The 27,137-nt window shown below is 48.4% G+C and overlaps 2 protein-coding genes across 7 annotated transcripts; one reads left to right on the top strand and one right to left on the bottom strand.

Annotated features, from left to right (window-relative positions):
* The first annotated feature begins 1,327 nt into the window (after positions 1-1,327).
* Positions 1,328-5,165, top strand: LOC111852112 (GTPase IMAP family member GIMD1). 3 transcript variants are annotated; one of them, XM_023827659.2, is made up of 3 exons: positions 1,328-1,410; positions 2,779-3,205; positions 4,687-5,165. In XM_023827659.2, exons 2-3 carry the CDS (start codon positions 2,798-2,800, stop codon positions 4,951-4,953), a joined length of 675 nt encoding a protein of 224 aa, XP_023683427.2. In that variant the 5' UTR covers positions 1,328-1,410; positions 2,779-2,797; the 3' UTR covers positions 4,954-5,165. The 3 variants fall into 3 exon arrangements, with proteins under 3 accessions (XP_023683427.2, XP_023683428.2, XP_023683429.2); XM_023827660.2 differs by having other exon boundaries at positions 1,330-1,410; positions 2,784-3,205; XM_023827661.2 differs by having other exon boundaries at positions 1,341-1,410; positions 2,707-3,205.
* A 187-nt stretch (positions 5,166-5,352) lies between these two features.
* On the bottom strand, positions 5,353-11,001 carry LOC111852110 (aminoacyl tRNA synthase complex-interacting multifunctional protein 1-like). 4 transcript variants are annotated; one of them, XM_072697792.1, is made up of 7 exons: positions 10,844-11,001; positions 8,775-8,857; positions 8,268-8,381; positions 7,064-7,177; positions 6,753-6,979; positions 5,887-6,055; positions 5,353-5,729 (listed from the first exon to the last, which is right to left on the bottom strand). In XM_072697792.1, exons 2-7 carry the CDS (start codon positions 8,851-8,853, stop codon positions 5,563-5,565), a joined length of 870 nt encoding a protein of 289 aa, XP_072553893.1. In that variant the 5' UTR covers positions 8,854-8,857; positions 10,844-11,001; the 3' UTR covers positions 5,353-5,562. The 4 variants fall into 4 exon arrangements, with proteins under 4 accessions (XP_072553893.1, XP_072553894.1, XP_072553892.1 ...); XM_072697793.1 differs by having other exon boundaries at positions 8,775-8,853; XM_072697791.1 differs by lacking the exon at positions 10,844-11,001 and having other exon boundaries at positions 5,353-5,419; positions 5,544-5,729; positions 8,720-8,840.
* Between the last annotated feature and the right edge of the window lie 16,136 nt (positions 11,002-27,137).

Genomic DNA, 27,137 nt, shown 5'->3' with positions numbered 1-27,137 from the left:
ACTTTGGAAGTTGAGCTGATACTCACTAATAGTGTCTGTCATGAATAATACTGTAAAGCAATGAATGAATGATTAACAGCATTCTTCGTAAACATAAAGATTCCACAGGACCTCAACGTTTGTCGTTTTTCTTTTTTGAGGACAGATTTTCTGCTGTGATTTCCACAGAAGCTTAGGCTTAGCAGAAACCCTTTAAGGTATCTTAGTTTAAATGGATTTTCTCTTTGTTTACTTGCATTTAACCAGACTACCGCAAATCTGACAAGTAATCCAGCTAAGCAAGAAATCCTTCTTTGTGATACTGGCCCTGGTTGTATTTTCTGAGGTGTGATTGACAGAGTTGTAAACCATTAAGAAGCTGAGACCCTCCTTCCTAGTTCCGGGTAAATGCCGCCATACTGTATTTGTAGTCCCCAAGAATCTTCACTGAGGGCATAATGTCAGCATGGGCCAGTTGAGAAATAAGGCTTCTTCGAAAAAACGCTTATTCTCATAAATATCAAAAGGAAATTCAAATACCCTTACTATATCCTCTGGTATTCATTCTAGTCCAACAGAGAGGACAGATGTTTACACGTATTGCTGCAGGGATGCTCTGTTACTCTGCCTGGACAGATCTGGATGTAGGCTGCTCTGCATTTTCGCAGGGTGAGGAATCCCTGCCCTTAGGCACTGGGCTGTGCCCTTATGTCATATTCTGCCTGTTTTCCGAGAAGGTGAGGCCTGTTTCATCCTCAGCCGTCATCATGCTCCTTTCACCCTCTGCAAGCCGCCCACTGTGAGCTGCAGGCGTGTGCTGTGTGTTCATGACAGTCCCGGCTAGCCGCCCTGTTTGTGAGCTGCACGCGTGTGCTACGTGCTCACGGCAGTCTCGGCATCACCGACGCCTGGGGTCTGAATGCATAGGTGTCACACCTCATGGAACTCTCCAGCTAGGGGAGTAAAGGGGCGCAACCTCATCACTTTCCAGAAAAAGGGGCTGTGATCCGTTCCGGGAAACGTATAGAAAGCCGTCAGTCTTACAATTCCACAACCTCACAAAACCTTGGGTAAAACAACCTTTCTCCAATTTTTTTTTGTAAAAAATTAAATATTTTTTATAATTATCAAGGGTGTAGTGCTTCATATTTATTCCCTGCGGGAAAATGTTAACAGAGAGTAAAATAATATAAAATATAATAAATGCTCTGCTCAGTGTAATGAATCAGCTTTTTAGGAGAATGAAGAGTGTAATGTCCGCTTTCATGTGCTCACATGGTTAATGTTTATCAATTTTACAGCTTCCTGCTGATAATGCAAGAAAGCAGCTGGTGAGCAGATTAGTAAACCTGTAACTACCGTAAACAGACGGGCACCATCGTGAGCGGGCACTGCGCTCTCGGACACGGCAGGACGGTACCGGGGAAGGGGGTAAGCAGCACCGTCGCAAATGGGTTTGTTCATCTGGTCTTAGCTGTGAGGCAGCTCCAGATAGTCCAGGGAGTAGTAGGATATCCTCACCTGGCCCTTAATGCGGGACAGAATAGGTGCAGTGAGGAGACTTTAACCCAGGGCTCTCAAGCTGGAATAGCTAGGGGGGGCACTGGGTGGTGGGGCTTTTCCCATTGCGACCACTGAAGCTATTTTAGAGCTGAGATAGAATAAAACACAATGTAATGTCAACGAACCACTAAGCAGCAGGTGGGGGTCTGGTGGTGAAATATGGGGGGTGCAGAATAAATGGTTTATTTTTATTTTTCTTGATGAATGATTGATCTGGGAGTTGGATTTAATAGTGAGTTAAAACCCATCATGGGCTGTATAAAATCATATCATGAGTCAGTACTTTGAGACGTCTGCATAAAAGTGTGTGATTTAAGGCAGGATAATATTGATAAGGGAGGGAGACAAAAACAGAGTCTGCCAGAAGAAGAATGAGGAAGCGTGAGGCAGCTAGAACAAGACCGAGTAAGACAGGGGAAGACAGAGACAGCCAGAGAAAGAAAAGGGAAGACAGGGGAAGACAGAGGAGGAACAAAGAGGAAGCTGGAGGCAGTTAGAGGAAGACGGAGGCAGCCATAGGAAGAAAACAGGAAGACAGGTGAAGACGGGGGAAGCTAGGGGAAGACAGAGGGAAAAAAAGGAAAACAGAAACACAGAGGAAGACAGGGGAACACGGCGGAAGACAGGGGAAGACAGAGGAGGAACAAAGAGGAAGGTGGAGGCAGTTAGAGGAAGACAGGGGAAAACAGGAAGACAGGTGAAGACGGGGGAAGCTAGGGGAAGACAGAGGGAAAAAAAGGAAAACAGAAACACAGAGGAAGACAGGGGAACACGGCGGAAGACAGGGGAAGACAGAGGAGGAACAAAGAGGAAGGTGGAGGCAGTTAGAGGAAGACAGGGGAAAACAGGAAGATAGGTGAAGACAAGGGAAGCCAGAGGCAGCTAGAGGAAGACAGGGGAAGTGGACCTGTCTTGGGTGACATTTTCTGGTGTCTGTGTGCCTGGCTTTTCAGAGGAAGCAGGCGCAGATACAGTCTGCAGTGCCTCTTCATAACTGAGATAAGTTGCTTTGAATCTCAATGGCCTCACAGTAGGCTCCTTTATTAAAAGCCTAGCAGGCAGCAGCGCGGGCTGGGTGACACTCACATGTATGTAAGGATGTGTTCTGTGAGCTCACCACACATGGGAAGCTCTCACCGATGGTGACACCTTGTCTGTGTACAGATTTGAAGACCTCTGTGACCCGCGACTCGAGGCACTATGAGTCCCTCAGTGACATTTGGGTGTTTTGCGCAGAACAGCGTCAGACGTGAGAATGAGCTGCCCATCACCTTCCTCTGGGGCTGGGTGTACGGACCTGCGGCTCGACGTCCTGCTGCTGGGAGGCCCCCAGAGCGGGAAGAGTGCCACGGGGAACACGCTGCTGGGCAGCCGTGACTTCCCCAGCCGGCTGTCCCCCGGCGCCGTCACCACTGAGTGCAGGCTCCAGCGCCAGGTCATGCCCGCCTTCCTGCGCCGGCAGGGGCGCCAGGCAGCGCTGCACCTCTCCGTGCTGGACACCCCCGCCTACCCCAACCTTCTGCTGAGCCCGGAGGAGGTGAAGCACACTGTGGCCCACGCTGTGGAGCAGGGGTTCAAGGGCGGCCCCCATGTCCTGCTGCTGGTGCTGCGGGCCGACACTCCCCCCTGTGACGCCGCGGGCCAGCTGACGCGCTTCGCTGAGGTGGGGGGATTTCCGACTGGTTTCACAACTCAGCATAAAAAGATTGAAAGCTACTCCATGGCAGCTGTTTTGGGGGGGGGGGGGGCAGATTTCCTTCAGGCTGCCCCACATCTCAGCCATAGGGGTGTCAAGTTCACAGACACCTCAGGAGACGCTTCCAGAAAGTCATTTGTCAAATGGCTGCTGTGAGCCTGAGGGGGTGGGTACTCACATGTGATTAGAGGTCAAGATAGCAGGCAAGGGGGGGTACACAGTCAGTACCAAAGATCACACACAGAGGGGGTGTGAGTAAACAGCCAGTACCAAACATCACAGGCAGAGGGGAGAGTGAGTACACAGCCAGTACCAAACATCACACACAGACGGGGGTGTGAGTACACAGCAAGTACCAAACATCACACACAGACGGGGGTGTGAGTACACAGCCAGTACCAAACATCACAGGCAGAGGGGGGTGTGAGTACACAGCAAGTACCAAACATCACAGGCAGAGGGGGGTGTGAGTACACGGCCAGTACCAAAGATCACAGGCAGAGGGGGATGTGAGTACACAACCAGTACCAAACATCACACACAGAGGGGGGGTGTGAGTACACAGCCAGTACCAAAAAGCACACCCAGAGGGGAGTAATTTAAACAGGCTCAGTCTGTCAGGTGCACGACCCTTCAACAGGAACCATTTTATGTACCATAGTTCACACAAATAACCAGTATGGAAAATAGTACTCTTAACAAAAATTTGTAGTATTTTATTACATATATTTTTACATATTCTATTTTTGATCATTTTGGAGAGCTACAGCTACATTCATGCAGAGCTTTGTTGTGAATCAGTCGTACTGTGGCGCTTGAGCGATGTTTACGGACGTGACTGAGGAAGGTCGTACTGAAGAGCTTCTCGTGTGACCTTAAGACCCTGAAGGAGACATGCTCTCTCAGCACGGACATGACTGACGTCTTCTCTGCCGCCAGCTCCTTCATAAACACCTCTGGCTCCTGGGCTCTAGCCTCACACTCTGACACTCAAACCAAGTTTATTTTTGGCGGGCGGGACCTGTAACTCGTCTCAGAGCGGCGTCCGCCATGTGTAGGTGATTTACGGCGTGACGTGACAGCGGCAACTTCGCGGCTTGGTAGCTGGACCTGCTCTCGCGGACTTCCTGCAGCGAGTGAGAAAACTCTGGAAAGTCACCAGAAAGCTGGTCCGGAGTGTTATAGTCGGCTCTCGGTATGATTTACTGTGTCTGACACTCTTGGAACAGAAACACATTTTCCTTATTTTTTTCATGCCTGATGATCCTTTGTGTACGACTGCCCCTTCCCCCTTCCACACACGATGATCTGAGGTATATTCTATTACAATATTATAGCTGACGTCAAGGCCGCTGAAAGCGGAGTCCCTCTCGTACCTGGGGCGCCTTGCGGCTGACGGCTGCCTGACAGACCCCTCACCCTCATCTCCACACCTCTTTGTCCTTCAGGATCTCTTTGGCCCCGAGTGGAGAGGACACACCCTGCTGGCGCTCAGCCACGGCGACCGCGTGGACCAGGCCCATCTCGGGTCCACCGAGTACCTCATGCAGGCTTCCGGCGCCTTCCAGGCCCTGCTGGAAACTGTAGAACGCCGACACCACTTTGTGGACAACTCAGCAGCCTGGCTGCGTACAGAGGGACGACCCCTGCTGGAAAAACTGGTGCTGCTCACCAGGAAAAACAAATACAGAGGACTTCAGCTAAAGAGCGTCTGAGTGCTGAAAGACACTTCACTTAGGGAGCGTTGTTACTGCCTTTAGTCCATGGAGGTGGACACTGTCCTAAGAGCATCCTAGATGTAGTGTTGAGCAGAACTGCCCATGTGTGAACAGGTGAATACTGCAAGGTCCTTTGATAGACAAGGTTGGAAGTAAACTAATAATGCCCTCAGTGTCTCACAATACAAATTAAAAAAATGTCCTCTTGATTTAATTTCATTTAATTTACTTCACATGGTGATAACAGGGTATGTGTCTGAGATGATGTATTCCTGTGTTAATGCTGTTGTCTGAATGACTCATTTCTGCTCACTAGCCGCATTTTTACGGATGTATGTATCTAAACCACATAACCACACAATTAACCTGCAGAAGGTGAATTCACAGACAGACCAGCAGGGGGCAGCAGGTTTATTATGCAATTAAACAGTCCTGGTTGGTTGGGATTTTGCTGATGTAATGAATGTAAAAAAAAAAGAAAAACAGCAAACTTCAAATGACACGTTAATGCTACAATGTGTAAAAGGTACATATGTACTGCACACTGCATAATGTGTACTGCACACTGTGTACTGCACACTGCGTACTGCACATGGTGCTGCTCTTCTACTTGATGGCACAGCTGCTCATGGTCTGTGCCCTGCATGCGCCTCGGCCCCGGACCTCGAGGGCCCGCCCTCTATAGGTGGCCACACCCCTGTCATCCACACGCAGCTCCGTCTGTGTCCGCTCCCACAGCCTCTTCTTGGGGTTTAGTTCCCGGTCCGGTTCACCTGCATCAGGAGGTGAAGGCTCAGAGATGAGGGCTGACAGGCTCTGGAGAGACAGCTGATGGTGGCTGCCTCAGTGCGATGGGTTTGGCTAAAGCTCCCGATTCCAATTCAAACCCAGCTCAGGGTGAGCGAATGTCACCAATCAGAGGACGGTTACCAGAGAAGCCAGGGATGGTCACCCTGTCCCCAGGGGCGGCTCCGGCGGGCGGCCCCAGAATCTCCAGCTTCTCCGGGGAAGCGGCGCACAGCAGCATTGCCTGAGACAGCACACCCCGCATCCGGGAAGGTCGCAGGTTACAAAGGAGGACTGCCATGCGGCCCTGCATCTACACAGGAAACACAGCATGGGACATTCTGTCACAGAGCAGCATGGCACTGGGCAGACCAGAGGAAGACGGAAGCCCCCTACGGGTGAAGACTCACACGCACCATACAGAAAGCAGCGTTTGGTAACACACGATCCCTCTCAGAAACAGCATGTGCTCCACATCTTCATGTATATTACGTAATTTCCAGCACAACCACACATTAACTAATGCCAAATATCAAATATCATGAAGAGCAAGAGCCAATTGGTCATAAGGGCCGGGTGTGAGCCTATTGGTCGCGTAAGCCGGCCGCGAGCCGATTGGTTGTGTGAGCTGGGTGCAAGACGATTGGTGGTATGAGTCAGGTGCAAACCTATTGGTCGTATGCAGGGTGTGGCCATAAGTGGAAATTAGCGGGAGAACATTTTAAAATTAATTTGAGGAAACACTTCTTTACACAGCGTATAGTTGGAATAGTCTTCCTGCTAGTGTAGCGGAAGCTAAAACCCTGGGTTCCTTTAAGTCAGAGCTAGATAAGATTTTAACAACTCTGAGCTATTAGTTAGGTTCTCCCAAAACTAACTTGATGGGCCTAATGGCCTCCTCTCATTTGTAAATTTCTTATGTTCTTATGTGTGCGCGGGATGTGTGCGGCGTGTGTCTGGGCTGTGTGTGGAGCCTGGTTGTAATAACGCCCGGCCACCGGACCCCACACCTCCTCCAGGGCCACGTGCTTTGCCAGGCCGCTGACCAGAGTGCGGGGTGTCTCCTCGCCCACGTCCACCTCCCCCACATACAGGCTGTCAGCGTCCGGGTGCCTGGTGGCCATCAGGATACGACCCACGCGGACGTCCAGCCGTGACACGTCTACCTCGATGTCCCCTGCCAAGCCCAGGGGCCTCGCCAGGCCCGGGGCCCCCGCCCTGCGCTCCTCTTTCACTCCTGTATCCAAAGGAACAGGGGCTTCATCCACAGAAAGTACCGGAAGCCGTCTGTCGCCCCCCTCGCGTTTTCTTGGGGCCTCACCTCTCCTGGCAGCTCGCCTCCTCCTGCCCTCGCCATCTTTCTGGGGGGGGGCGGTGGCGACACTGGGGGCTCCCTGGCTGGGGGTCCTCTCCGCAGGGGCAGCTGCCTGTACAGCTGCAGAGTCACACAAAGGGGCATGAGAGTCATCACAGTGTTTACCACCACTCAGGCCGTGCATGTGTATGGGCCCTTGGGGTTTGGGCCCCCAGTTGGTCTCTAACAGTCACTGCAGTGAGGAGGGAGACTTTTTTAGTGGCCCCCCAGAAAGAAAGAAGTTGCCCCTGGACACAGCCTGTCAGACAGGCGGATGACACTGTAATTGTACACAGCAGGTCTGATCTGCCAAACGGCTGCACCAGCACAAAAAACAAAAACAAAGTAAAACAGAACCATAAACTATATTCATATTTATATACAAATACAGCATATATCCCACCATCTGGAGATTAAAGCAGTAACCAGACCTGCTGTTTTATTTTCCTTCCTCAGAAAATGACATTTACTCTTTTAATACGAGTCATAAAAATGCAGAAACGTCTTTGTAGAAGCTCCAACGTTTAAATAAAACAAACCATGTAAAGGATTTAAGCCTGACACAGTGTCAAAGATCAGGCATCCACAAACATCTTGGTTTAACTTCAATCAGTAAAATGTGTATAAGCGTAACATGCTCTAATCATTCACCCCTGTAAGATGTTAGGTCAGTCTTAGTCCTAGAACTGCCTCTGACTTGTGAACATTATTTTTAACAAATACAGCACGTGTTTGTGCAACTCGCAGCGGATCTGGTGGCCTGAGGCTCTCCTCTCTGCATTTCAAGGATTCATTTGCCTCCTTTGGATGTGAGCTTCTCTGCCATTCATCAGCAAACTGCTGCCGCTCACACTGAGCTGATAAAGCCAGCGTCATCTCTTCCATGTTCTCTAGATACCAGCGTCTGCTCCAAACTGACAAATCAGAGCTGATTTCCTTCATCACCACAGGGGAAGCAAATGCCTTCCTGGGTGGGCCTTTGAAGCCTGCAGAAGGTGGGACATGCAACACGCTATCACTGCTGTACTGACCCAGCAGAGCTCTGCTTACAGCCCTCAAACATGCTGGGCATTCAGACGTCCCTCCAGCATCAGCAGACCCCGCACGGCCACATCACAGGCAGGCAGGTGGACATCGTCGAGCCTCGCAGTGACGCGCGCCTCCTCCCTACCTGCTCTGCTCTTCTGCTTCTCCAGCAGGAGCCTCTTCAGGTCCTCGATGTCGTTCTTCAGCTTGGCGTTTTCCACCAGGAGCTTCTTCTCCTCGCGCACAGACGCCTGTAACACTTCGGCCACATTTCCATGGGAGACAATAAGCAAACAGGCTGCGATCTGCTGCTAATAATAAATAATACAAAACCAAACCAACAGACACGCAGCATGCAGTCATGTGCAAATGCAGATAGTAAAGATGGATGGGTGGATGGATGGATGCTCATTCAGATACATATGCAAATATGCATGCTTAAAAATAGACATATACTCAGCATGTAATGTTAGTGTTTGCATGCATGCATGCTGGATTATCATCATCAGAAATGCTAACTGGCATTTCATCCCCATACTATACAGGTGGTGCCCTTTGTTATTGTCCTGCATTCCTCTACATCCTTCATTCCCCTACAAGCTTTCTCCTTAAGCAGCAGCATGCAGCGTGTCCGAGCTCTGCATTCCCCTACAAGCTTTCTCCTTAAGCAGCAGCACTTGCTGCTTGAAGTACTCCATGATTTGATCAGCATCATTGGTCTTCTGCTCCATCTTCCTGGGAGAGGGAAGGACAGCGTGAAACTGCATCCTCCGATACACACATGCACACACACAGACACACACACATACAGAAAGACAGATACAGACACACAAGAAGACACAGACACACCTACACACAGATGCACACATAGACAGACACAGACACAGACCTACACACAGACAAACACAGAGACAGACACAGACCTACACACAAACACACACACACAGCGCGTTGTTTGTAATGCGACTTTGTGAGACCAGCTGTCGGCGCTGGCACGTCACACTTTGTGTAGACAGTGGCAGCCACAATACTGATACATGTTTTATTAAATGAAAAATCTGGGACAGTAACGTGACGGGCAGAGGGTGTCCTACAGCTGAGCACAGGGGCTGGGAGACTGCCTAGGTCAGACACTCAATCCCAACTCCCACATGGTAACAGAATCACAAACGTCATATCAGCTGAACAGAAGAAGCTACCAGATTTCCATTTACACACCGCTCTCCAGGCTAAGAGGTACTAGCCAGCTCAGTGCTGAACACCCTTCTCCTGCACCTGTGGCTTCAAAACAGAAACTGCAATAGATTATCTCCAAATGCCCCCCCCCCCCCCTCCTTTTCTCAGTTCATGGTGAACTGAGCAAAGTTCGCTGGAGAGCAGCACAAACGTCATCTCACACATAACAGGAAATCTTGAGTCACACAAGAGTCAGAGAGATACAGACAATGTGATAGGCGAGTTCCCCCAAGATTGTGTTTAGAGAGTTACATATAGAGTCACGCAGACCGTGCTTAGAGAGTTCCCTGTTTAGAGAGTCACACATAGACACAGAGACCATGTTTAGAGAGTTCCCCAAAGATTGTGTTACAAAGACAGTCACACAGAGACTGTGATTACATTATTAGTAGTATCGCACTTGGCGATGCATTTCCGAAAACTGGGATACTGAAAATTTCCAACCTCCTACTTGAAAAAGTACTATATAACTGCTGAACAGAATGGATTTGTAATGCAAATTTACGCAAGCGAATGCTAATTCCGTTAGTGTCTGATGCTAACAAGACGGTGATTCTCACAGACGTGCAAGCAGAAATTAGCACACAGTAAAAATATATAATAACTAATAATAATTATTATAATACGTATATTATTGATATATAAATTATATAAATCATGATGTACCTCATGTGAACAGTAAATAAGCGCCTCTTAAGTTTTACATCACTGCCCCTCTCCAAACCCGACAACGCGCCTACCGAGCCGAATCTTCTGCAGTGGAAAATCGCAGCATGATGGAACCGAACTGTAACTAGTGTCTCTTAGCAGTAGAGCTCGGTTCTTGCATGCCAGTGGAAAAGCGTCAGTAGAGTTTCACAGAGGGAATGTTTTTGGAGAATCGTAAAGAGACTGTATTTACTGCAGAGCATAGAGGAATTCATTGTCAAACCGCTACGTTTACGAGGAGAATATGGAAAACGTCAGCACAGCCCAGAGGAATTCAGTTAATATGCCCAGAGCTCGTATCCACAGATTAGCTGTTGAATAATAGCAAAGTGGTTCTTTGTGATATTATCATTCACACAGTATAGTTTTCAGAATGGGTACAGTACCGAACAGCACGTTTCTGTAAACAGCGTGTTATTTTACAGCAGCAAACCTTGACGGTCGGCTGGCCGCTCTCACCCTGCATTCGCCAGGGCTGCCAGCTTCGGTCAGCTGGCTGGAGTGAGATTTTCAGTTCGAGACAGTCTGCACACGCATTTACATGTATGTAACGGTTCTGTTACTTTGTAAATAGTTTGTAGGGTTGATGCTGCCCATGTTGATGCAGCTAATATTAGGTTTATAAAAAATAATAATATAGTTTCGCCGTAAGATTTCTTGCGTGACTGTCTGAACGCGTGAGTGTCACCCCAGATTGACAGCCCTGCCTTTGACAGTTTCACAGTGTGAGAATGTGAATGTAAAGCGTCTAAAGGAGCAGAAAAGCAGCTTAGTCACCTTTGCTGAGAGGGATCGGCGCGGCTGCAGTTCGGGAGCCGGAGGAGCGTCGCTGACTGCCTCAGAGGCACATGCGGTCACCCCCAGCCCCGGGACATGTGCAGGGACTCTCTCACATTCCAGCCAGGGGAATCGATACGTGGGAAATGGACCCTGGGAATGTCAGGCTGCTCCGAGCAGCCAAGTGGGGGCACAGCAACGGCTAAAATTAGCGGAGGCAGGCTGCTGGACAGCTGTTCTGCAGAATTCCATCATAACTGTACCACAGTGGAAAAAAGTACTCAGTACCATAGATAGGTGAAACTGTGGATCTTTTTATCTTACATTTGAAAATAACAGTAAACAAGTAGAGTAAATCGGGCCTAATCTATCAGTTAACCCGGTGTTTTCCAGCCTCTTCCGCTCCGACACTCTTTCCATAAGGTCATTTCCCCCAGGGCACAACATGAACACACATACAGTAGTACCAAGTGGCTCATACCAGTAACACGTATCACACTGCTTTTAACCGGATGGCTCAGCATCAGGTACGTTTCTGAAATGTTCATTTTCAAAGGAAAAAACACAACATAACAACACGGAGACCATTTTACTACAGGCCAGGTTATGTGTGTGCGATGTTTGGTGGCTCTGCCTTATATTTTTGTCGTTCAAACCACGTTAACCAGTTTTTATGTTAACCATATTGATCCATAAGGTGCATTATTGGCTAAGTCCGGATTAACTTGTGGTCAGGACTTTAAATGGTGAGACGGGACGCAAGGGTTTGTTTTTACAAACTCGTTTACTTTTTAATTTCGATAACTTGCAGAATCTGTAAATATTGCCTAAATATATTTTTATGTAATGCTTTTTCATTAATACGTGTCATAGCAAAAACCCCGAAGCTGGAGAGATTTCGCTGTGTTGACGGTGCCCGCCCCCAACACCATTTATCCCACCCACCAGGCTCAAGGAGCAAAGGCAAAAAATAGAAAATAAAATGTGGATCTCAATACTTCCATCTTTTGGTGAAAAGTAATCACTGCATTTCCTTTGCTCGTAAGCAGCGCCAGTGTTTGCCAGGTCACAGTGAGCGAGGTGCAGCCATCGCTGACCCCACCCTTTAAAGCAGGCAAGAAATACGCAGATGTACAGTGAAGGCACAAGAGGGGCAGGGGCGTTCCAATCCGTACACACTTTTATATTCCAAAAAGTAGACATAGAACAGTCCTAACACTGCACCCCTTTTCACTGGATTGTTCACTTCCCCTTCCCGCCAACCTCCCGCACTCCTCTCGCTCCTCCAACACCCTCTCACCCGGATGGGTGTATGTCCAACAGAAAATATCCCCCACCAGCAACATCTGTAACACAGTTCCTAAACACACCACACTACCCCCCTCTTACTTAAGTCCCCGACCCAGATCAGCTCCCCCACTGTGAAGTGACGCCCCTGGGCATGGAGGTAGTAATTCCATTTTTGCCACAGCCCAGCACTCAGCAGCTGTCCCCTGGCATATTTGTGAGCTGTATCTAAGTGATCCTGGAGCCGTCTGGCATACTCAGGTCCAGCAAGGGCAGATGCGGCGTCTGGGGGCCGTCCAAAGGTCAACTCCGCAGGGGGCCTGATCTCTTAGCCTAGCATTAGGAGGGCTGGTGTACAGGAGGTTGAGCTCTGGACCATCATGGCCAGAGGTAAGCATGCATCCCAGTCCTGCTGATGGGAGGATGTTACGATGGACAACTGGTCTGCTAAGGTTCAGTTAAACTGCTCCACCAACCCGTCACCTTGGGAGTGGAGCGGTGTGATACGAGTCTTTGTGATCCTCAACCATGCGCACATGATGAAAAATACCCGGGACTCAAAATTCCGCCCTTGATCGCTATGGATGGACTATGGGACCCCAAACCTGCTGAACATCCCCTCAACCAGGGCATTGGCCACAGTCTGAGCCTCCTGGTCCGGCAAAGCATAAGTGTCCGACCATTTGGTAAAGTAGTCCAAGGCTGTCTCTTTGAAGGACATCAGCCACTGCAGGGAGGCATGGTCAGAGCGCAGGGTGAAGTGCCGACCACTCAGGTAATACCTGAAATGCCTGATAGCACAGACTGCAACCAACAGTTCCCAGTGGGTGACACAATACCTCCACTCTGCTTTGGTCAGTGCCTTGCTATAAAAGGCCACCACCCACTCCCCACCCGGCCGCCTCTGGGACAGGACTTCCCCCACCCCCTCCCCGCCTGCATCAGTGTCCAGTACGAAAGGCAAGTCGGGGTCCGGGGGTGCCAGAATGGGGGAGCTAGTCAGGGGTTCCTATAGAGTTTGAAAAGCTACCTGGCAATTCTCCGTCCAGACAAAGTGATGTTCTTTTTGTAGCAGCTTGTACAAGGGGGCTGCAAGGCAGGAAAACCCTTGTACAAACTTCCTATAGTAGGAAGTTAAGCCAAAGAAACTTTTCAGCCCTCTCTACAGGTGTGGGTCACACGTGTATGGCACAAGCCTTGTCCTCTACAGTGCTCACCACCTCACAGCCTATGCGATGCCCCAGGAAAGTCAGTTTCCTGCTCAGAAGCCTGCACTTGTCAGGGTGTAGCTTCAGTCCTGCTGCCCTGATCCTCTCAAGCATCAGTTCCCATGCACCAGTATGTCATCCAGGAATACGAAACATGCATGACGCGGGGCATCTTCCACCACTCGTACCATCAAACGCTCAAAGGTGGCCGGTGCATTACATAGGCCAAAGCTATGAACCCTGAACTGCCACAACCCCTTACCAGTGCAGAACGCAGTCTTAGGTCTAGATTCAGGGGACAGAGGGACCTGCCAGTAGTCGCTCTTCAGGTCCAGGGACGAAAACCAGGAAGAGCCAGCTACCAGGTCAAGACATTCATCCACACGTGGGAGGGGGTAAGAGTCTTTCTTTGTTACCTTGTTGAGTTTCCTGTAATCAACACAAAAGCACCACTCTCCCCCCTTCTTAGGGACCATGACCACTGGAGATGCATAGGGGCTCTCAGAAGGCTCTATTATGCCAGCACATAACATATTTACTAGAACCTGCTCTGTGGCTTCCTGATGGCCCAGCAGGAGGCACCATGGACGCGGCCGTACGGGAGCAGCATCCCCTGTGTCGATACTGTGCTGCACCAGGAAAATCTGCCCCAACTCGTCACCATCACATGCAAAGCAGTCATGGAATTCCAGCAACAACTGCCACAGTTGTTCCTGCTGCTGCGCATCCAGGTCGCTGGCACTCTTGTGCCAGATCTTCCGTAGAGTCGCCATTTTCCTACCCTCTCTGTCCAGCAAAATGTCAGGTCTGCCCTGTCACCCCAGTCCCCGGCTTGGAATGCACACTTAGGTAGCAGGAGCCTCAGTAGCAGATATGGGCCCCTTTTTGTGGCTATGCTGCATCCCCTCAGGGTTTCCAGACTCCTGTCAACAGGTAGGTTGCACGCTCATCTTCATCACATGGCCACTGTTGGACCCTAATGTGGCATTCGCCAAGTCCAACTGACAGCCCTGATGCCTCAAAAAGTCTAAACCCAAAATGCATACATTCTGCACATCAGCTACCCAAACCAGGTGCTGCACGTTCTTGCCCCCAACTGCTAACCTCAGCAGTCCTCTTCCCGTCATCAGCGCCAGCTCACCAGTCACTATGCGGACCTCCACCTCTGGCCGGACCACTATGACTGTAGACTCTGTGTCTACCAGGGCAGTGCACAGAATCCCTTCGATGGAGACTGGGATGTGGCAGAAGTCTGATGTACCACAACCACTCCATGCTCGCCTCCCCTGTTGGTCCAATTGGGCAGGACAGCCTGCGTAAGTGATGAGTGGGACACAGGTGTGGGGGCCTGCAGCATCCCACCTACTGTGACACCGTGCGGTTTCCCACTGGTTTAGCTCATGCTGGGCAAGATCTGACCAAGTGGCCTGCCTGGCCACATCCCCAGCAAAGATGGACCGGTGCCTGCTCTTGCCTGGCTGGAGGCAGGGTTAACCCCCGTATTATCTCTGTGATCTCCTCCACCCAGGGAGGCTTCTGTGCCACCCGTCCGCACTCCCCGGCTGCCCTAACTTCAGGTGGCGAATCAGTACCCTGCAGTGCCGCCCCCACTGCATTGGACAAACTCCAGGGCATCAGACATGGTCCGCGGGCAAGTCAGCTGTATGTGGACATGCAGAACTTCCGGAGAGAGCGCCCTGACGAACTGGTTGCGGGCCAGCTCACTCTGCACATCTGGCGGCATGTGTGCGTAAACTCGCCTGGCTAATCTCTGGATCATTAGACAGGGATCCAGAGATTCCCCTGTGAGTCTCAGGCTCAGACCGAAGGAGCTCCGACTGGTAGCACTGCCCGAAATGTTGCCTCAGCGCGCCGACCAACGCGCTGTAATTAGCCCTCTCGCTTGGGTCCAGCAACAGCGAGCAGCACTAACAGTAATGGTGTACAGTCTGGCCTTAACGTCGAACAACTTTGTGTTACGTCCCTCCTCTGGTGGTGCTGTCCTCCCCCCCACCCCCCACTTAGGAGTGTGCCGTTCTGTTCTTATTATCCACAGGTGAGTGGGGCATTCTCAATAAAACGGCAGCAGAATCAGAAATTTTATTGTCATTATACAGAAGTATAACGAAAATTGTGTGCAGTACCTTGCAGTGCAAAGATAATAGAAACTTGCAGAGTTATTTAAACGGTTTGGTGAAATTTCTGTTAGATCCCACTGGCGGGACGGCCGACTCCAGATGGGTTAAGTCCCTGGCATTAGGAGGGGAGATCATTCTAGGGCTCCAGAGGCTTCCACACTGTATGTGTGACCTTGCTGACTTTTGTTATTATAAATATTATTTAATAACCACCCCCCCAGATAGGAGCTTGCCGACTTCTGTCTTTTATGTTGCGGTCAGTGAGCTCAGCCGTAACATATTGAGGGTTAACCTGGGATCATGTGAATTTGACTAATAAATTGACTAAAATTGACTAATTATCATCCTGAGAGCCAGGGCACACTGGAATGGTGTCACAAAACGTTGAAGAGCATGTTGCTTGCAGTCTGGTAGAGATTGGGCAGACACCGTTCCCTGGCTGCTATTTGCCTGTAGAGAGGTAAAGTAGGAATCACCTGGTTTTAGTTCTGCTGATCTTCTGTTCACACACACTCCGCAAGGCCTTTTGGCTGTGTTGAAAGATCAGTTTTTAAGTAAGTTAGCTGAAAAGGGTGTCCTGACTCATGTGACAGATTTTCATTCCCGCTTGCATAGGGCTTGTGAGTTCGCCCGTGAGAATCTGGGGAGAGCTCAGGACAAGATGAAAAACTGGTATGACCGCAAGTCTATTCATCGTCACTTTAATGTAGGTGATAGAGTCCTTGTGTTACTGCCCATCCCTGGTTCTGCCTTATGGGCTCAGTACAGCTCCAGACTGACGCCAACAGAAGCGTCTTTGCCACATTAACATGTTGAGGCCTGATTTTGAGCGTGATTCCTCCTCTGTAGGCTCTGCGTCACTTACAGCTGCGCCTGAGTCTGACTCCTCTGGATCACCTGGTGGAGCAGCAGTGCTGATGTCTGCCTTAGTGGAGGAGAGTAATGAGACGGAGAGTAGCCCATCTCGTGCAGTAACTGAAGGGCGTATTAACAATTCTCAAATGCTCTCAGTTCTGGCTGATCACCTCCCTCACTTATCCGTCTCTGAATAGGCTGACATTATGGAAGTGGCACATCAATCCCCAGAGCTTTTTGGTGATGTACTCAAGCAGACATCTCTCATTGAGTACGATATTGATGTGGGTAGTGCAGCCCCAATTAAGCAAAATCCATATTGTGCTAATCCACTAAGGCGAGACGTTTTGAAACGAGTGAGTATATGCTGTTGAATAATATTGCTGAGTCCAGCATGAGTGTGTGAAGCTCCGCGTATATCTTGGTGGGGAAACCAGATGGGACGTTTTGTTTTTGTGTGGATTACCGGCGTGTAAATACATGCTTCCCGTAACCTAGGATAGATGATTGCATTGATCGTGTGGGATCTGCCATTTTTGCCAGCAAGTCCGACCTGTTGAAAGGTTATTGACAAATCCCGCTTAGTCGTGCAAGAGAGATCACTGCGTTTGTCACACCAGGCAATATTTGGAATTATTGAGTAATGGCGTTCGGATGTGTAATGCTCCTGCAACCTTTCAGCGGTTGAATAATATGGTGCTGGCGGGCATGTGTGCCTGCGAGGCTTATTTGGACGATGTTGTTCTTTACAGTGTTTCTTGGCCAGAACATGTCGCCCAAATTCGAGAGCATTTTTGCTGGTTGTCTGCTGCCAATCTTACCATGTATGTTTGGGAAAGCGAGTCACATACTTAGGTAAAGTTGTGGGGGAGGACAGGTGTGTCTTTTAGACGCGAAAGTTTCTGCTGTGGGTAACATCCCTGCCCTTGCTGATTGGTGTCAGCTGAGTAGATTTCTGGGTATGGTGGGATAGTTCCACAGGTTTTGCAGGAATTCCTCATGCATAGTGCTTAGCCCAAACTGCCTTTTCAGTGGTCTGAATGGTGTCTGAAGGCCTTTGAAAATGTCAAGGTGCTGCTGATCTCTGCCCCTGTGTTGGCTGTGCCTGACTTCGAGAAGCCTTTTGTTTTAGCTGTCGACGCAAGTGATCAAGGTGCTGGCGCTGTCCTCCTGCATGGAGAAGCTGAAGATGTTCTCCACCCTGTTTGCTACTTATCAAAGAAGTTTAATCAGCAGCTACGGTGGTATTCAACAACAGAGAAGACTGGCCCTTGTACTTGCTGTACAACATTTTGAAGTTTATTTAGGCGCTTCTGATGAAACGGTTGTGTACAGTGAACACGATTCTTTAGTTTCTAAGCCGCATGTGAAACACTAACCAGCTATTAATGTGATGGAGCCTGATTTAGCAGCTGTTTAATATTAAGATGAAGTATGTTAAAGGTGCTGACAAAGTCAGAATGACTTCTGTCTCCTAAATACAAGCACAGGTTGCTTGCAAATGCCAGTAGGACACAGCCTGGAGAAGTTCACCGTCGTTCACCCTGGATCTTTGGGAAGACTCAATTGAATCAAGATTCATTCAGTAGGGAAATTATTTCATTATACTGTCTAGCATATAACATCACAATAACTTCCTGTTGTTTTCTTTCATTTTAGAAAAACAAGAAAATAGAGGGAACGTGTGAACAGATTTTTGCCACCAGATGGAGCCATTCATGTGCTGTTCTTATAAGCAAGTTTCTGGTGTTTGTTCACTGCATTGAATACCACAGAGCTCCAGAACGTTCCAGGACAGCAGACCTTTAAAATGGTGAAAGTTTTTACTGTGTGTTAGATATATCGTACATCGTGGAGCTCCAAAACCCTCCAGGACAGCAGACCTTTAAAACGGTGCAAGTTTCTGGTGTATGCAAGCAGTATTGATCACAGTGGAGGTCTGGAATGTTCCAGGACAGTAGGCCTTTAAAACAGCACAAGTTTCTGGCGTGTGTCAGCTGTATCAAACACCATGGAGATTTGGAACGTTTCAGGACAGCAGGCCTTTTGTGCAAATCAGGCTCTCTACTACGTCAGCTTTTCTGAAGATTTACTGTCACTGTGACGGAGGCCATGGTGGTCTGCTTCTCAGCAAGAGACACGGTCTGGGGGGGATCTTCATGAACCTACAGCCAGCACCCACCACATAGGGACAGAAAAGCTCATGAGGGAGTCAGGAAGCTCATCGCCCTCATATTTAAGGGCCAAGGCTCTGAGGCTGTACAGTCATGGGCAAAAGTTTATTGACATGATGCAGAGTCAATGGAGGCTCTGATTGGGGGTCTCAAGAGTCTGAGTGTCTGGGATTGCGGGTGTCCTGGATAAAGACCAAGATCCAGGCATTAATGAGTTCTTAGGCACAGCCATCAGTAGTGTATCTGCGGGGAGAATGTCGACCTTATCGAGAGATTTACCTACCTCAAGTCTCTAGTGACTCTTCCTATGAATTCAACAGACGGATTGGAAGAGCAGGGGGGGGGGGGGGGGTCATGATGCTTCTGATATCTTTGAAAGAGGACGAAGGTCCAAGTCTTTGGAGTCCTGTTGCTCCCTGTCTTGCTGTATGGCTGTGAGACATGGACGCTATCCAGTGAGCTGAGATGAAGACTGGACTTCTTCACTACTGTGTCTCTAAATCCTTGGATACCGCTGGTTTGACTTTGTGTCAAATGAGTGGTTGCTAGAGGAGTCCCAAGTGAGGCACATTGCATTGTGCGGGAGTGTCAGTTACGGCACTACGGCCATGTGGCGTGATTCCCTGAGGGTGATCCGGCTTGCAGGATCCTCATTGCTGAGGACCCGAGCGACTGGACCAGGCCAAGGGGACGCCCACGTAACACCTGGCTGCGGCAGATGAATGGCCATTTCCGGAGGGTGGGACTGCGCCGTGTGTCTGCCTGGGGGGTTGCTGGCTGGCATCCTGAGGAGTTTCGCCATTTGGTGGGTGTGGCGACATGCTGCATAAGTTCATGCTCCCCAATCTGACCTGACCTCACCTGATTCGATCACTCTTCATGACATTCTGGAGTATATGCAAATTGTCATCATAAAAACTGAGGCAGCAGACTTTGTGAAAATCAATATTTGTGTCATTCTCAAAACTTTTGGCCACGACTGTGCTATGAGAAAGCCACAGAGGACCCAGAGCGCCCCCTAGCTGCAGCATTGTTATTCTTATTCTTTTGACTGTATTCAGATGTTCAGATTCGGTTTTGTGGTGCATCTTCTTCGAACACATTGTGTTTCTTCCTCGAAACATTTTGGGTCTAATAGGCTATCAGCTTGCACGCTTAGTTGATCACTTTCCTTCTGCCCTTTTGGCCCAGAACCAACAACCATCAAGCCAGAAGGTTCTGGAATATCTCCAACCGCAAGCTATTAAGCCACTCAGCAGCTGCTAATTACACGCTATAATAAAGCACATTCTTCACCGTCTGTGGTGTGATTCTCTGTGATTCATAGCTGAGGGTTAGTTTCTTTATTTATCTGCATTACTTGCTCTTCCCTGTTGTACTTTTTCCAGGCACTCAGCGGGATTCCTGCCAGGAAGCATCTCCTTGTCCGAAGTGGTTGGAAACTGCATCAGTGCTGCCATCAAGAGATGGAGCCTGTGGACCCGCCTCCTTAGGAACCGTTCTGCTGACCTTCAGCTGCTCACCTGGTGTTCCTTTTGAGTACTAGGCCAGGCAGACACTTCTGCAGCAGGTCTGAAAGTCAGGCAGGATGACCACCCCCCCCCCCCCAGACCTGGAGTAAACTGCATAACAGGTGAGGAACAGGATACACTCACACTCAGTACTCTACATATCTGTAAACAGGCTCCCTGAAAAGCTGTAGTGTGCCAAAATTTTACGAATGTGAATGGAGAAAATGCCCCTATTTTTATTCAGTGACTCATGGAAGGCTGCTTATTAGCATATTAAAGCTGTTATGTAACTGCTGGCTAAATGTAGCATATATAAAAGCATGGTCTGTGAAGGATATTTACCTTTCCTCAGCATTTCTGTAGACAACCTGACTATGAGAGTGATGTACGGGGAGATACTGACTGCCCCCATTCTGCTCATGTTCATTTATCACGGGAGGAGATGTTCAGTTCTCAGTGCCAAAGACTCACAGAAAGGATGAACAGCAGTCCCATCACAGGTACTATCCATTTATTTATTTATGTATATGTTGTATTTTTAACATCTCTCTTGTAAAAGAGATATTTGATCTCATTGGGACTGCCTGATAAAATAAAGGTAAATTAAATAATTAAACAATCCAAGAGAAAATAGAATAAAAAGTAAAAAGGCAAGAAAAGCAGCGGCTTTTAATTATGTGCAGTCTAAACCCCCACCTGCCTTTCCTGCTAAATCATCATGTGATTAAAGCGTGGATTGACAGATTGGGGAGGCTTTGTCAAATCATTGTTTTGGAAACTCTTTACAATATCTGGAAGCCTGTTGCAGAGAGTAGGGAGCCCCAAAAGGGGCAAGGAGGGGAAAAAAGTCGATGGTTGGAAAAAAATGGACTCTCGCAAAGTTGCGATGCTTTTAAATTACCATGGCTGCACTGCATTTTGTCCGTTTAAAGTACAAAAGATGGAATTGATTCACGGACTAATAAGGATGAACCTGAACGATGCAGACATGTCCTGTACAGTGTGCTTTAAGCATAAAACTATGGGGGACAATGAACACCATGTAACTTGCATATAATGTTTTTTAGGCATATTTATTAATAATTGCAATGAATCCATTTGCTGCCAATGACTTTAAGCAAGACAGCTGGACTTTTGAATGTGAAGTGCACACATACGAACACTGAAATATATTACAAACATTGAAAGTGTCACAATCGCTACGAACACGGCGTCCAGGATACAGGGAAACTCAGGGTTTAATGAGGGTAGAACACAACCAGGAGTACGACAAAGCATAAGCGACCAGGAGACGTTAATGACAGGACTGGGGAAACATACTCAAATGCAGACTGAAATACACAAGACTTAATGGAAATAACAAAAGACAGCTGAAAACAATCGGGATTTCCAAGCTGAAAAGAAACTTTGCAGTGAATGACATTGTTTTGATTGTGGATCCTTCACGACCACGGAGCTCATGGGTGATAGGCTGTATCATCAAGACCATGCCGGATTACCAAGCAATATTCGGAGTGTGCAAGTTCAGACGAAAGGCAGTGTTCTTGAAAGACCTGTGACCAAGGTATGTTTATTGCAGGAAGCAGTGTGATGGATTGTATGCTAGAATGATTGCCCAGTTTAAATAGACTGCAATGTCAGTTATAGTTTAAATGGCATTCTAATGATTGCTTAATTGATGGCTCTATTTGATGAGTAAGTAATAAGTAATTGAAGTAGTCCCCCTGCCTACACAATTAGGGGCCGGGCATGTTAGAGCCATAGCATAGATTAGAGAATATGATGTTGTTTCCTTTGTGATGTATGATATTATAGAAATGTTTAAAGGAGTGACTGTTTATTTGTATTGTTGAATTTCAGTTTAATATTGTTTGCCAGATATGAACAGCTGTCTGACGTCACGTGTTAAAGAAGTCTCACGTCAATGACTTTATTCTCCCACCAAGAAAAACGCGGAATATTAGGAACAGCACAAATAGGGGGCGTGGCACACAGGAGGATCGGATGAGCAGGGCGTGACCGAAAGATATTACAGCCTGAAAACTGCATAACTTTACCGCAGTGTTGGACTTAAGGTTAAAACTCGAATCTGCTGTCTGGAATATTTCAGTATAGATCCACATATCCCCACACACATCTAGCAAGAATACCAGGTAGGTAAAACACCAGGAAGCCGAAAGTGGGTTCAGGTTTATGACACTGCAGTAAAGTCAGCTTTATATTCAGTTTCTGGCTGTAATATCTTTCAACAAAAGCAAGCGACAGCCCTTGGTTTTCCAGATTTCTTTGTGGGCAAATTTTAATTAATATCATGGTAGAGTTAATGCAGCTGGGGCAGCATCTGTTTATCCAGGACACAGCCCAAAAGAGCCCTTATGTTCGAGGGAGTCCCAGGGTTGTTGGGTCCGAACTGCAGAAGACATCACCTTTAACCAGGCCGTTGAGGACCCATTTCACAGCCTCAGCAGCATCACCTCCACCTTTAATGAGCGTTTCCTAAATTAATGGTCAGTGACGTCAAGTTCGTAACTGAAATTCATAAGCAGTGATATGCAAATGCATGCATCTTGTTTTTGACTTGACAGCCCATCTCTGTGGGATTTAGGTGTAAAAAAAGGTTATCACGCAAGACTTTTAGTTTCCCAGCAGTTCTGTTTACAAGCCTCTTCCTGCGCTAACCGCCATGTCCTCAAAATGTAGGAACACCTCTTTGCTGACCTGTCTGCTTCAGTGCTGTCATTAATCTGGGGCATGTGCCGCTGATGTTTTCTTATTTAAAGCTGCTTTGTCAAATCATGTTTCGGACATTCGAGACAAGGATAGAGGTGATTGTGTGCATTTCCAGTTTTCCCATGCACTGTATTCCGTGTTCATGGACCACTGCAGCAGTGAGATGCTCCTCAATCCCATGAAAGGTGAACCTGGCTTATTGAACATGCTATATTATTCAGTAGCAGATCTGTTTGATTAAGAGCCTCAATTTCCATTTGGGCAGCGCCTGCCCAACCCTGTCCTTTGTGTCTCCTCCCCAGTTGGCCAGCAGGTGTCGCTGGCCATCTTGTCCTCTTCTCTTGCCTTTCAGCCCCATTGTGTCTAATCCCCTAGTGTGTCTGGTCTTTTTCCCAAACTGCTGCATAGCTCAGTGGGCTGAGTGTGCTTCCTAAAGCCTATAACCCTCTAGTCATGGGTTTGAAGCTGCCTAGGGCCCAGTCTCACCTGTTTATTCGTATTTATTTTTATTTTTTCACCTGTTCCCCTGTTTCCTGTTCACTTCTGGTCTTATATTATTTGGTTCTGTTAATTGTCCTTCTATATTCCCAGAATGTTGGTTAGTGTTTTCTAGTTTTAGTGTTTGTAGTACTTTCCACCTGTTACTCATTGTCCTGCTCCTTTTGTTATTGCTTTTTTTGATTATGATTTACACCTGTTCCTTGTTTGCCCTGGTGTTCCTCTCTATATTAGTGCCTGCCTGTGTTCAGATCCTTCGAAAGTCATTGAGTTGTGTGCTGTCCCCGAGTATCGGAAGTGCTGTCCCCGTGTATTGGAAGTGCTGTCCCCGTGTATCGGAAGTGCTGTCCCCGAGTATCGGAAGTGCTGTCCCTGTGTATTGGAAGTGCTGTCCCCGTGTATCGGAAGTGCTGTCCCCGTGTATTGGAAGTGCTGTCCCCGTGTATCGGAAGTGCTGTCCCCGTGTATCGGAAGTGCTGTCCCCGAGTATTGGAAGTGCTGTCCCTGTGTATTGGAAGTGCTGTCCCCGAGTATCGGAAGTGCTGTCCCCGTGTATTGGAAGTGCTGTCCCCGTGTATCGGAAGTGCTGTCCCCGAGTATCGGAAGTGCTGTCCCTGTGTATTGGAAGTGCTGTCCCCGTGTATCGGAAGTGCTGTCCCCGTGTATCGGAAGTGCTGTCCCCGTGTATTGGAAGTGCTGTCCCCGTGTATCGGAAGTGCTGTCCCCGAGTATTGGAAGTGCTGTCCCTGTGTATTGGAAGTGCTGTCCCCGTGTATTGGAAGTGCTGTCCCCGTGTATCGGAAGTGCTGTCCCCGTGTATTGGAAGTGCTGTCCCCGAGTATTGGAAGTGCTGTCCCCGTGTATTGGAAGTGCTGTCCCCGTGTATTGGAAGTGCTGTCCCCGAGTATTGGAAGTGCTGTCCCCGTGTATCGGAAGTGCTGTCCCCGTGTATTGGAAGTGCTGTCCCCGTGTATCGGAAGTGCTGTCCCCGTGTATCGGAAGTGCTGTCCCCGTGTATTGGAAGTGCTGTCCCCTTGCCTGTTCTTGGCCCTTTGGTTTTGTTAGTGTGATCCGTTGCCCATTTGCAGGCTCTTCCCGACAGCAATGAAATCATGACGTGTACCATGTCACTATCGTCTCGGAACCTGTCGGGGTGGGTGGTCTATGAACACTGCATCAAAAATGCCTGGCAATAGTTGTGGTTCCCACTGTATCGCTCGGGCATTGCACTGAGCATCCCGGAAGACTGCAGGGGAAATTGGGCCTAGAGGAACTGCAGCTGCTACTCCCTGCTGCAGCTGTCTGATGAGCGCGGTGAGTTGATCGATTTTGTATGAGCAGAAGGGTTTGCTAGCCGATTGGCCAGTCCTATAAACGGGGCATGAGATAGGAGGAAGGCACACCAGGAAGGTCAGAGGGTTTTCGGATTGGAGAGGCACAGGAACTGGGCAGGCAGGAAGGTTCAGGGCTAAACAGGAGATGCTCGGTAAGCTGCATTCGGATCAACAGTACCTCGTACTTAACACAAGGTACACCGGGGAATTAAGGGGGCAGAGAAGGTGGCTCCGCTCACTACCGATGAGCTGGCATTCCCACAAGGAGGGGGTGAGACAATAATGCCCATTTGAAATGTGTTTTTCCCCCATTTTATAGATGAAGTCAGCAGGAAACTCACAGGCATTCTACAACTCTATGCAAAGCCGTGTGCTCTGCTGTACAGGTATGTGCTGACTATATATGACTTTGACTTTGAGGTGACCTCTTATCTAACAGTTTGGGGCTCTGAATGCTTCCTTCTGGAATTTTTCTTTGATAGCTTCAAGCCAATCAATATCACTCTGATAAGTGGTGGCCCCTTATCCGCACATGCTCTGGGGTCCAGACGGCCTTTCCTTGCCACTGGGCATTGAGTTCTCATCCTGCTCTGGAAGGAGCCGGCTACATTGGGGCCCCTCGCTGTTTCCTGTTTGATCCCAGCAAACGGCAGAAGGACACTGACGACAGCTGGCAGCTGCATGGAAAATCATTAAGAGAAGGATGAGACACTTTAGGGAGGTGCAGACTTTCTCTGGTCTTTCTTCAGATAAAATTGGAATATTTATTTCAAAACAGGGTACCGATGTAGGACAGTTCTGGGGTCTTGGAAATCACTTGGATCTTTGCTGTCATCAACAATATTTTGAGGTTGTTCAAGGTTGGCACATGAAAGGCAGCACCATTAAGCTTACATACTACTGGACTAGAGCATGAAATATTCTTCTGGGTCAGCTGCAGAGTTACAAAGTAACAGAAAGTCTAGTTTAATTAAAATTCTGAGTGATTCGATCAAGCAACTCTAAAGATTTGATTAGAGACACTGTGAAACCTAATGTGCCTTCAGAGTCGATTTGAATGGCAGGCACTGATTGGTTATTTGCATCGAGTTGCCCGTGATGCTTACAGTGTATTTTCAGGTCTGATAATTTACTTGATTGGCAGGAACTCCTAAAGGTTTTGTATACCCATGGCTCCAACGTTGAGAATTAAGATTTGACTTAACCGTTGCTAAGACCTGAAGCTCATTCCGTCTGTCAGATACGAACAGAATACACAGGAAAAAGCTGAGAGGCTGATTTTCACCCAACCTTTCCAGTCCTGGAGTCGGCACACTTCACTGGCTGTTCTTGGGTCTCTCACTGCTGCTGCAAAGTCTGATATGAAATGCATGCCCCATTACAGAATAATACAGACTCAGAAGACACTGAAAAGGAGGGAGCTCTGCAGCCTGCAGGGACCAGAGGAACAGGTGGTGGAATCAGGCACAAGGTTTGTCTCGACGCTGCTGAGAACACAGTAGCCTCTGTAAATTGCTGCTTTTCCATGACATTGTCCCTGGCTGTGGACATGGGGGTGAGCGGCAGCCTTAACTAACAGCCTGGATGTTCCTGAATCTCCTGCTGAAGTCTCACTGACCTCTCAAACATGCAGGGCTCTAATGTAATGTAGTGTAAGACTGAGTTATTTATGCGATTGTCAGGGAGGGGATGGGAGAAGTGGGCCGGGGGGTGTAGGGGCTGGTTAATAAGCGAACGTGAGGGTGAGATGGAGAGCTACATCCTTCAGCGGCTGGATGCTTGTGGTGCCATCTCTGCAATTTGACTCTCCCTGTCGCCCCTGGAGGATGGGCTCCCCCTTTGAGTCTGGTCCCTCCCAAGGTTTCTTCCTTCTTGGGAGTTTTTCCTTGCCACTGTCGCCTATGGCTTACTCACTGGGGGCTTTGGGTGGGGATGCTGTAAAGCGCTTTGAGACGATGTAATGTTGTGAAGGGGTCACACATTAGCGGGGCTAAGCGCTCCATGGGGTGGCTGCATTTTGGGTAGCGGACATGATGGCTGTAGGTGGGTGTCACAAGTAATCCAGAAAAATCTGTCGCGAAATTACCACAAAAATGACACAATGATACAGGGAGAAGATCCCAATATAACAACACATACTTTCAACCTTTCTGCATTGCGATGTTCCCCATTTTGCTTTCGGTATATTGCAGGACTGGCATGAGAAATTAAATGGGAGTTTTTCGAAAGCTGCAGACGACACACAAAAAGTTCAGTAACTCATAAATGCAGAAAATATAAGTACAGCAGTGGTTGGAAGTGTGTTTAGGCAGCCTCTGACGTGATATCTTGCAGTAACCTTGCAGTGATCTCACAGTGATCTTGCAGTGATCTTTGTATCTCACATTTCTTGTACCTTTTTCTTTCACATGCTCACTTCTCTCATCCAGGACACAAAACAATTTCATGTTTTTCCAGATCGTGGGGGGCTGTGTCCCTAACCCCGAGATGTGGGAGGGTCGACTGTATAACTGTTCTGGACAAGGGGAAGTGCAGGAAATGAGACAAAGGTGATATAGC

Source organism: Paramormyrops kingsleyae, chromosome 12 (genome assembly GCF_048594095.1).
Source record: "Paramormyrops kingsleyae isolate MSU_618 chromosome 12, PKINGS_0.4, whole genome shotgun sequence".
NCBI lineage: Eukaryota > Metazoa > Chordata > Actinopteri > Osteoglossiformes > Mormyridae > Paramormyrops > Paramormyrops kingsleyae.
This window is presented reverse-complemented; position numbering and strand designations above follow the sequence as displayed.

Excerpts from the sequence above, each read along its gene's own strand:
- LOC111852112 (XM_023827659.2), top strand. The coding sequence starts at position 2,798 with ATGAGCTGCCCATCACCTTCCTCTGGGGCTGGGTGTACGGACCTGCGG. Across the intron at positions 3,206-4,686 it reads AGCTGACGCGCTTCGCTGAG|GATCTCTTTGGCCCCGAGTG; the intron begins GTGGGGGGATTT and ends TTTGTCCTTCAG.
- LOC111852110 (XM_023827658.2), bottom strand. The coding sequence starts at position 8,837 with ATGATGCTGATCAAATCATGGAGTACTTCAAGCAGCAAGTGCTGCTGC. Across the intron at positions 8,382-8,719 it reads GCTGCTTAAGGAGAAAGCTT|TGTTACAGGCGTCTGTGCGC; the intron begins GTAGGGGAATGA and ends ATGTGGCCGAAG. Across the intron at positions 5,730-5,886 it reads GACCATCCCTGGCTTCTCTG|GTGAACCGGACCGGGAACTA; the intron begins GTAACCGTCCTC and ends CTCCTGATGCAG.